General features: G+C 41.6%; 2 protein-coding genes across 3 annotated transcripts; one reads left to right on the forward strand and one right to left on the reverse strand.

Moving 5' to 3' along the window:
* The first annotated feature begins 82 nt into the window (after positions 1–82).
* Positions 83–5,599, forward strand: LOC139530857 (uncharacterized). The gene is made up of 7 exons (XM_071327610.1): positions 83–1,430; positions 1,549–1,835; positions 1,933–2,024; positions 2,262–2,324; positions 2,467–2,550; positions 4,399–4,516; positions 4,739–5,599. Exons 2-7 carry the CDS (start codon positions 1,610–1,612, stop codon positions 5,215–5,217), a joined length of 1,062 nt encoding a protein of 353 aa, XP_071183711.1. The 5' UTR covers positions 83–1,430; positions 1,549–1,609; the 3' UTR covers positions 5,218–5,599.
* A 991-nt stretch (positions 5,600–6,590) lies between these two features.
* naa30 (N-alpha-acetyltransferase 30, NatC catalytic subunit) lies at positions 6,591–9,856 on the reverse strand. 2 transcript variants are annotated; one of them, XM_071327611.1, is made up of 4 exons: positions 9,256–9,856; positions 8,715–8,835; positions 8,201–8,256; positions 6,591–6,979 (listed from the first exon to the last, which is right to left on the reverse strand). In XM_071327611.1, exons 1-4 carry the CDS (start codon positions 9,607–9,609, stop codon positions 6,842–6,844), a joined length of 669 nt encoding a protein of 222 aa, XP_071183712.1. In that variant the 5' UTR covers positions 9,610–9,856; the 3' UTR covers positions 6,591–6,841. The 2 variants fall into 2 exon arrangements, with proteins under 2 accessions (XP_071183712.1, XP_071183713.1); XM_071327612.1 differs by having other exon boundaries at positions 9,293–9,853.
* Positions 9,857–10,961: the final 1,105 nt, after the last annotated feature.

Genomic DNA, 10,961 nt, shown 5'->3' on the forward strand with positions numbered 1-10,961 from the left:
AAAAACATGCTATGTTCAAGACAGGAAAATTATTGAGATGGCTGTAAATGGATATTTCAGTTATCAATAGCCACGGAAGTGGATCAGGTTCACATTCGACAAATCAGAGCTTCTGAGGTCTCTCTCCATAAAGCCAGGGCCTTCATATCATCCTATTACATCAACTCTGCATAGGCCACGTACGTGGCATACAGACAGCAGGTTCATGTTTATATGTATTACTAACTGGTCAGTAGATCTGCTCACACATGTCACTACCATGTCTTCTGACCTGATTCGTCTTAGTTCCAAACATATCCAGCAGCATGGAGTGTGATTCATCTCTCTACTCCCCCTGCTCACTTACACAGAGATCTCTGGAAAATTGGTGATGAAGGCTTTTATGGCCCAGCAGCAGCCTAGCACTGATTCATCTGCAGGTAGCACACAGCTCCTCAGCCAGTCCGTGACAGCTACCAGGCAAAACAGCCTTTCAGTGGGATAGAAATAGAATGAAACCAAAATGAAAGATGGAATAACTAAATTCATTTCAGGGCACTTGAATGACTTTATTCCTGGAGACGAAGTGGAGTGTGTTTGTTGGAAGTAATCTGTTCTCCTCTGAGGCTGTGAGACAGAGCTCAGTCCCCAGTCAGTGCTGTGATGACTGGTGTGCTGTCAATGACCTCTAATGAAGCATTTGCTGAACTGACAGATTCAGACACTGACTGTTGTGGATGCTGCCCCATTAAACCAAATGAGCGAGAAAAGAGGAGGTGGACGAATGTAGGGAGGGGTTTAAATCCTCATTACTGATGATTTGCACATCCACACACTGAGACAGAACAAAGTACAGCATCTCCATGTTATGCAGGTAGTTCAAACTCTCTTCATCATTTGAAAAGTAATTCTCAAACTTTTACCTTTATTTCTATGTCCTGCTGTCAATTACTTCCTTGTTGGAAACTGTGAAAGTATAGTGTATGTTGTCGAGGCAGATTCTGTAAATGATCTATTATTATGCCTGAACAGTTTGGAACGTGGAGGTGAAGAGATATGGGGCTAGATAAAAAGCACGGTCTTTCAAGCATTAACTTGGAGTTACAAAGTAACCTGTAGGGAGAGTTGTCATAGAAACACAGCTCATTATAATGAGAAGTATAAAGACAGGGATGGGGGCACAGACCTTCCATTTTAACCACAACCAAAACTGTTACTGCACTTGTACAGCTGCAACATACAGAATGGATACCTGAGATGTATGCCACCACAACTAACTAGGGAAGTTATTATGTAACTAATGGTGTCATACCAAAGGGCTATGCTAATTTATCAAGAAAGACAAGTAAACTACAGTACATCAAGAACCGTAGCAGCCGTGGCGTAGCACGGCACACCACATTCAGCCAAACGAATGAGAGAACATGAGCGGAGGACTCAAAACAAGTGAGGTGAGACAAGTTCTTCTGATTTCAACACAAAGTAATTTAGATAATATTATAATAATATATTAATATTCATAATATTAACAAACCCAAATTAGAGTGTGATTGCTTGACTGATCAACAGACTTTCGCTAAAAGCATAGCATAGCAGCCTGACGGCCATAGCAGAGGGCTAGTGGTGGACTATGGGCTCTACAGGATCCAGGTCCAGGCTGAGTCAGGTGGCCCCGTGTCACAGTCAGCAAGAGGGAAACCAGGAACAGCAGGCCAGTCATCCCACCTCACAATGGACCATCCCTGCTGTGCCAACCCCACTGGAGCCACAACATGGGCCCCTAGGACATAGTAAGACTATCCAGCTGCACCCACTGAAACTGGAAAACTCTGCAAGCTTCCCACCACTATCTACAGGTCAGTAGACAGATTATTTTGTCTCCAAATGTGGTTGTCATCATCATGAAGGCTTAACTGTCTTGTGTGTCTATGTGTGTATATGCATGTGTTTAAGAATCATCATATGAAGCGAGCAGCCTCCCACAGAGTCAAAGCAACATTTGTGGACCAAGCATCATTCATTCTCATCCACCACGAAGACTACAGGTCAGAACAGTTTAGCTTTCACTACCATTTTACTACAAACTGTCACAAACATTCTTGTTCAAGTGTTCCTAAATTCCTACTTTATTTTCCTATCTCTGTGAAATAAATTGTATTTCAATTTAGTGTCTCGGACTCCACATTGGGGGAAGAGTGGCTGTGTTATTGCATTGACTGTTGTTGTGATGTACTGTACTGTATGTGTACCCATGCAGACCTCCCATCATTCTCTCTCCTCAGGCGTTGCAACCGTTGGCCCCTCTTAGTGCAGGCCTCAAGGTTACTGCCAATCACATGGCCATGGTAAAAAAAACATACAAAAACATCAGAGCCATTTTGTCTCTGTTTATGCTGTGTTGACATGTATACAAAGCCTTTGTCAATTTTGACGCTGTTTTTAAGACCTTATGCTTGTGTTTGGCTTGTTCTCTTTCTCTTGTCACAGGGCAGAGACTGGAGAGATGGGGGTGTCCTCCACTTTTCTACCCCCAGCCAGGGTGCACACGATGGCACCGGCCGCCGTCCGCAGGTGCAGATAGATAATGTAATGGATTTACAGTGCCTTCAGAAAGTATTCACACCCCTCAACTTTTTCCACATTTTGTTGTGTTACAAAGTGGGTTTAAAACGGATTTACTTGTAATTCATTGTCCACAATCTACACAAAATACTCTGCAATGTCAAAGTGGAAGAAAAATTCAATAAAACATGAATATATCTTGATTAGATAAGTATTCAACCCCCTGAGTAAATACATGTTAGAATCACCGTTGGCAGCGATGATATTTGTGTCTTTCTGGGTAAGTCTCTAAGAGCTTTGCAAACCTGGATTGTACAATATTTTCCCATTATTCTTTTAAAAAATTCTTCAAGCACTGTCAAGTTGGTTTGCTAGACAGCCATTTTCAAGTCTTGCCATAGATTTTCATGCCGATTTAAGTCAAAACTAACTAGGCCACTCAGGGACATTCAATGTAGTCTTGGTAACTAACTCCAGTGTATAATTGGCCTTGTATTTTAGGTTATTATCCTGCTGAAAGGTGGATTTGTCTCCCAGTGTCTGTTGGAAAGCAGACTCAACCAGGTTTTCCTCTAGGACTTTGCCTGTGCTTAGCTCTATTCCTTTTCTTTTTATCCATAAAATCTCCCTAGTCTTTGCCGATGACCAGCATACCCATAACATAATGCAGCCACCACCATGCTTGAAAATATGAAGAGGGGTCTCTGTAGTGACTGGGTGTATTGATACACCATCCAAAGTGTAATTAATAACTTCACCATGCTCAAAGGGATATTAAATGTCTGCTGTTTAATTTAAAATGTTTAAACCCATATACCAGTATGTTCCCTTCTTTGCGAGGCATTGGAAAACCTCCCTGGTCTTTGTCTTTAAATCTGTGCTTGAAATTCACTGCTGGACTGAGGGACATTACAGATAATTGTATTTGTGAGGTAGAGAGATAGGGTAGTTATTCACAAATCATGTTCAACACTATTATTGCACACAGAGTTAGTCCATGCAACTTATGTGACTTGTTAAGCAAATTTTTACTCCTGTAGTTATTTAGGCTCCCCATAACAAAGGGGTTGAATACTTACTGACTCAAGACATTTCAGCTTTTCATTTATTTGTTTTACGTAATTCCACTTTGACATTATGGGGTATTGTATGTAAATCAGTGACACATAAGGCGGCGCACAATTGGCCCAGCGTCGCCCAGGTTAGGGGAGGGTTTGGCCGGGGTAGGCCGTCATTGTAAAATTAAGAATTTGTTCTTAACTGACTTGCCTAGTTAAATAAAGGTTTAAATTTTTTTTCGAAATGATCAATTTTAAATTCAGGCTGTAATACAACAAATTGTGGAAAATGTCAAGGGGTATGAATACTTTTTGAATGCACTGTACATGCTTATGTTCCTCAGTCTCCAAAACAATTACATGGGATTTGATTTAGTCAGGAATGTTGTTATGAGAGGTAATTTACCAGAGAGAGCGAGAGCAGCTGGTGAGCTGCGAGCCTGGGCCCCTTCTGTCCCAGTGGGCCTGATTAAAACGCTGGTGGAGTGGAAAGTGGGGTGGTCTACAGCTCTGACTGGCCCTCAATGGGATGCGCTTTCAGGGTACAGGGAACAGGAAAAACCCCACTACCAGGCAAACACACACGTGCACGCACACACTCACAAACCGACATACTGTATATAACAATTTGTACATTTTCATGTTTCATTGCATAGGGCAGGATCTAGGGATCAACATTTTATCTGTAGCATATCATTGATGCATTATGTGTATACCATGACATGTGACTATATTATATTTAAAATGACCATTTGGTGGTGACTCATGCATGGTCTCTCTGGCTGTGTGGGTTGTGTAGGGAGGACTCCTGGAGGCACAGACGGTCCTCAGTCAACAGGCCCAGCGAAGAAGGAGAGCCCACCAGAGACGAGTCCGAGAGCAGCGGGTCCACGAGAGGACAATCTACATAGATAATGGTGAGACTGGAAACATTTTGTTAATCTGGCTGACACCAAACTCAAAGTCTTCCTGACTGCAGTGTCACAGCTCTCCCTCGCTGTGTACTACGTGAGTCGCATCAGCCAGGCTAAAACAAATGTACCACCAACTTGAACATGTTCTAAGTGATGCGTACAATCCATAGGGCTCTAGTACTTAAATAGATTGTGTACTTTGTCTTGCTCCCTTGGCTTCTGTAGTTGAAGCACCTAGCGGCAAAGGGATACAGAGACTGCATCTGCTGAACAGGCCAACCCAAAGGGACATATTTTGGGATGAGATGACAGGAGAGAGTCTTGACCTCAAGGAGATCCTCCAACCAAGCCCCCTTCCCCTGGAGCAGGGAGAGAGACAGCAGTCCCAGCCTGGACCACCACAGTGCCTGTGTAGGGATGAGGAGCTGATCAACAGAGACTTGGCATGGGGAGTCCTCAGGAGTCCTCACCGGAAAACAAATACTCTCACAGACAGAGTGGCAGGGGAGACAGATGGTGGACTGACCATGAGGAAAACCTTACCTTCGATGCTGGACTGGAAGACAGAGAAACAAAGAGATACAATTCCCAAACACTTGAGCTCTTTCGGGGATAGTGAGAGGCCTCTGAGAGGCTGGCAGAGAGAGGGCATTAGAGGTCTATGTAATGGAGAGAGAGGGAATTGGGAACCTGACCTGGAGTAGGAGCTGTTTGAGAGGTTTACTAATCTGGATTAGATCTGATCTCCAATCTCAGTTTGCAAAATGCAAATGGTGTATAGATGGTCACTTCATTTTGAAAAGGAGAAATTGTAGCTCATTTATCTTTTAAACTGTTAGCATTTGTACTGAATGATCACATGGCAAACTAAAATATTGGTTTGTCATAACCAAAGTATTTCAGAGAATGTGTCCAGCACCAGTGTTAAACTATCACCTGAATGTATTCATAGGGTTGTTTATTAAAATAGCAGCTGTGGTTAAAGTCTAGGATTGCTTCATTAGAATAGCAGATGTGGTTAAAGTAAGTCTCATTATGGGAACAAATCTGTTTTCCATAACAAATAAATGTGTTTATGAAAGTGAATCAGTGTGTTATTATTATTCCAGCCTGTTTGAAGTCAGTGTGTGGCGCCCTCTAGGGTTGATAGTGATACTACAGGTGTGGAAAGGTCTAAAATTTGCTTGATGTAACACCAGCGTAATGTTGAGAAGGGTGAGAAAGCACATAAAAAAATAATACATTTGGCTTTTTGATCTTATTTCCATCATGATTAACAATACATGGTAGTTATATAGTGCTTTTCAAGGACCAAAAGTGACTTTAATTTTGTTACTCAATCTTAATCTCTAAAACAATGGAAAATGGACAGACAAAATACTACCACCAAAAAGTACAAAATCCCAGCAATGAATTACCAAATACATTACTTTGTCCATCTTAAATTGAAAGGTGTCTTGCGATACACTTTTGAAAGAAGACCCATAAAAGATATCTGACCATATTTTGTTTCACGTCTTCAAGACCTCTAGACACAATGGTACAGAGACAAAAATGGGTACGTACAAATGGTACAAAATAATTTCCCTCAATGACCGTTTAATTTAGCTTCAAAGAGAATGTATTTTCTTTGGGGCTGAGTTTTTGTTTAATGAGAAGCACACTGAGGACCTCTTGTGCTCCCCAATTCCCTTCAACATTGAAAAGATCTATTGGACTTCAGGGCTCCTTTTACCCTAACAGGAAATTGCTTATTGCAGCAATCCTCTCCACCTTTATGAAAATCCTGATGGAAGCTCTGTGGGATTAGAGAGACAGAGTAGAACTGGCCAGCTACCACACACCTGGGGCCACAGTGAACACACAAGACAAGGGACAGCTGCATTATGTTCTTGAATCAAGTGAGAGGTATTCTCTTTTCTTATGACTTATGAAGCATTTAGGCTGTATCGCCCTTATAAAATGGCTTTATGAAAACATTCAGTTTGCATAGTCTTACTCTTCTTCCCAACTTGTGTTTTTGCCATGTTTTTAGTCCTCTAATTAAAAAAAATAAAAGGACAGAGGCAAGCTGTTGTTTTGTTTGTAATTGATTTAGTTTGGTCGAGGTCAAGGGCTAGGGTGTGGTTGTTTTCAGTTCATTTCCACTGGCCACTAAAATGCCACAAGTACTCCCAATTCAACAAAGAAAACTGTGGTACCGGTCTCCAATTTTCCTTCCTGATCTTTCTGGATTTTATGTGACTTTGATGTTTCCCTCGTAGGGAGGACGTTTGTTCCTGAGACTGGGAGAAAGAGGTCTCAGAGCCAGAGACACTGACTGTATTGCTACCGGAGCCACAGTTTGAGCCGTAGAGCATCCACTCCATTTAAATAGTATTGGAAGAGCCGCTTGTCCCTTACAAAGCCCAGGTTCTCATACAGTTTCTGGGCTGATTGGTTGGTGATCTCAGTCTCCAGCACCACCTGTTAAAGTCAACAAAACCAAGTAATTTGTAAGAGATTGTTACCTCTATCTCCATACTGAATACTATACAAAATGGTATTCAATGGCATTTTCAGTTTCAAATGTGCATTGGTGTAATGAGATTAGAATCAAGCTTAAACTTATCACTATTTATGGTAAAGAGTGTGGCCTGTTATCTTCTAGCTAAGGTGACCAGAGGGGGGGGGGGGTACAGTTTGGGGGAAAAATGCCATGGAACTATATTTAACTATCAACTTTCGCTATTGTCCTTTAAAAATACTTCAAACACAGAAATGGAATAACTACAGTTCTTAAAAGCCTAGCTAGTATTTTTTTTTATCACCCAGGTTTGGTAGCCTATGCTGTTGCATGTACTTTCTGGCCATGGTGTGTTCATATTTTTTTTATTTAACCTTTATTTAACCAGGAAAAGCCCATTGAAACCCAGAGTCTCTTTTTCAAGGGAAACCTGGCCAAGAAGATGGCAACAATCAATATATTACAGAATTAAAACATACAATTCAACAACATGATCCAGCCTAAAAAAAAGCATTTACACTCCTCTATAATTAATTCATTCAGTGGCACTAACATATCTAGATGAAGCATGGATTGTAAACTACGCCATGCCTCTGGTGCACAAGACGAGAAGGTAGTCTTGCCTAATACTGTAAATGTCCTGGGGACTTTAAGTAGCAACCACCGAGCAGACCGGGTATGGTAACTGCTGGTGGTGAAGGAGACCAGACTACAGAGGTAAAGAGGAAGTTTACCCAAAAGGGACTTGTAGATGAACACATACAAATGTACGTAGCTTCCTGCACACATAAAGTGAGGCCCAACCCACCATTTGGTATAAGGTGCAATGGTGGGTGAGTGACTTGGCATTTGTAATAAAGTGCAAGGATGCATGATAAACAGAGTCCAGTCTCTGTATCACTGGTCAAACGTTCTCATAAAAGGTCCACGGCAAAGCCTCGGGAGAAAACGAGTTTGGCAAAGGGATTGATACATGCAAATCTGATTGGATACAGCGTTTGATTATTTAACTATCAGCCCCAATTTAACTTCAATGTTGCTTTTTTCTTTCTAAGGGCTAATCAGGGACATTTTCGGGGACAGGCCACCAAAATCGGGGACTGTTCCTGGAAATTGGGGACGTCTGGCCACTCTTGCCTAATGTCTTCCAGGGTAGATATGATTATGTAAAATAAACATACCTCATCACAGTCCTCATCCATCATAGCATAGATAGCCTTTTTGACTAGATATGTACCTGAAATGACAGGAGTGATGACATGTTAGAGGTAAACATGAAACATTATAACACAGTCATGCAGGGGTGGGTATAATTTGTGGAATGTTCCAACAGGACTCTGTTCCAAAATCTTCGTAAAATACAAGGTTGCCAACAAACATCACATACAAAGTAACATGATCAATACACCTCGCTAACTAGCTGCCGAATAGGCATCAACTCACCATGTAGCTTATTCTTAATGTTTGTCGATATGCTACCAGAGTGAGGACAGACATTTTTCAGAATAAACATGGTGAGTGAAAAACGTAATAAAATAGCCTACTCCCTACCTGGTACCTTATTCTGCCGCTATACAACTTTGTATGCGTTGTTTGTTGGCAACCTTGTTATTTACAACGTTTTTGGAACAGATACCTTTTGGAATGTTCCACAAATTTTACCCACCCATCGAGATCCTCCTAATTCCCACTTACCAATTCCCTTCCTCCTGTGTCTGGAGTCCACAGCCAACATGGCAATGTAGCCACGGTGAATCTTCTTGTGCATATCCAGTTTGCACACAATGGCACCAACACAATCCTTATCCACCATCGCCTGTGGCACAGAGAGGTAAAACATTTTATTATCTACTGGCTGGCAGGTGTGTAGGCTTTTTCTCCAGCCCGAACACACCATATTCAGCCCTGAGCATAGCCTGGTAGTGGCAAACTACAATACATGATCAGTTCCTAAAATGCATACAACTTTATATCCGATTAAACGCAACTCCACGATTTACGATGGAGTTGAGTTTGCGACTAGTGTGGGCGTACTGGAGATCCGACGTCACATATAAACGTCATTTTTTGTGTTTTTTTTTACTCTCGATTTCAGCGCCCAAAGTAAATAATTGCCAGCAATTACACACGACATTGTTATTTTATGTGATGTTGGAGCTCCAGTCCGCCCACACGCAACTCCACCGTAAATCGTTGAGTTAAGTCAGCTAGCTAACAACTTTATAGCTCTACGTACCAGGAAGCAGAGTTGAGGCCAGTTATGAATGAAATACCTATATGTATAAATCGAATAAGGCTCTGACAAGTCCTTGGTAATAAGCCTTTTGATGTCTGACATTTGCAGTTCAGACTCGTATGGTACGTATTCCACGTCTCCCTCTATGTTTGAACATAACCCAAGCCTTCTCAGTTCTTCCACAATAACTTGAGAGGTGATAGTGGCAGCAAGCGCGGATGCCACCAAATCTTCTTCAGCGCACAGCGTCCCGAGGTCTTCCCTGTCTCCCTCCATCACCACCACTTCTTTGCTGCATGTTAGCACCCCGTCGAAACTACTGGAATCTATTTCAGCCATTCCCATGGTTGGCATGTTGTTGATTTCGTTATTGTTCGCATGCAGACAGTGCGTTTAGCCAGCTAACGTTAGCTAGAGCGAAAAAAAGTCGCTTGCACGGTTAAAGTTGTCACCAGTTGCGAATCTGTTTTTAAAGTATATAATTTATTTTCTGTAGCTAACCCAACTCATGTACTGTAGCTAGCTAATAACTTCTAAAGTTTGTTGCTAGGCTAGCTTCTGCCTGTCAAAATTATTGCTGCCGTAAAGCATTTACTGTGCGAAAAACAACTTTACGACACCCAGTCGCATACAATCTTAGGAACAGTGTTGTTGTAATGTCAAGAACAAGAAGTCAAAAACATTTATGAAATAATTTAATTAAGAATAAGACATCTATAAATCCAATTTAAGTTGTTTTTATAGTGCGACACACCGACAGAACTCAGTAACATGTTCTCTAGCCCTACCACTGGATGTCGTAGTATGCGTGACAGTGTGAGGGAAAGGACATATGTCGATCAGTCTTGGTCCCTGGGCCAATGATTATTCATATATACATATATATTATACCATTATATATTGGTCATTGATCACAAATTTAGTTTTTTTGTGAGCAAATCAATGTGGTGCTCCTTTTCTTGTGTTCTGTTTAGTATTATGTGGGTTCCACAGGTGACTACAAAGATGATCAAAAGACAAAAACCATGGGTGTTCATAAACCTAGTAGGCTTACTATTTGATAAACAAGTCAATGTATCCAATCAATTGCTTCAAAACATCTCCCGAAATTCAGCATCTCAATTTAGTTGTATGATATGTGGGTTCAAGGCATTGTAGCAGAGGCTTGTTAAACGTGCCCATTCATTTAGCAAGCCTTATTTAACCAACAATGACACGTCTGCCAGTACAAACCCAGTGACTGCACTGACTCCATGAGCCAGGCTGACAACAGGCTGGAATGCTCAAGAGCTTTGGAGCAGTCTGCCCCTTCAAAAAGACACACTGGGTCTTAAAGCCAAATCAATGTGGAGGGTGGGTGTCTGCCACAGCATACTGCTACATAAAAAGGTGAAGGATGCCGTGTGAGTAATTGGTTCCAATTGACAGAGGATTGGTCATGGTCAGTCTTCTGGGTGGAAATCCACATGAGAATGTGGCGATTGCACCAGCAAGGAGGGCAAGAGAGGCCAGTACTGGACAATAGAACACTCAGAAGAATCTGGCTGCAGTGGAACACACTCAAAGTGGATCACAATCTCCATCTGTTTTAACACTTCAACTACCAGATGTTCACATACTTAGCAGTGTATATATGACCAATATACTGTATTCCTTCCTTACTAGACAGGCTGTTGTATGTCTTGGGAAACACAGCTTGGTTATCT

This window comes from Salvelinus alpinus, chromosome 9 (assembly GCF_045679555.1).
Source record: "Salvelinus alpinus chromosome 9, SLU_Salpinus.1, whole genome shotgun sequence".
NCBI classification, from domain to species: Eukaryota; Metazoa; Chordata; class Actinopteri; order Salmoniformes; family Salmonidae; genus Salvelinus; species Salvelinus alpinus.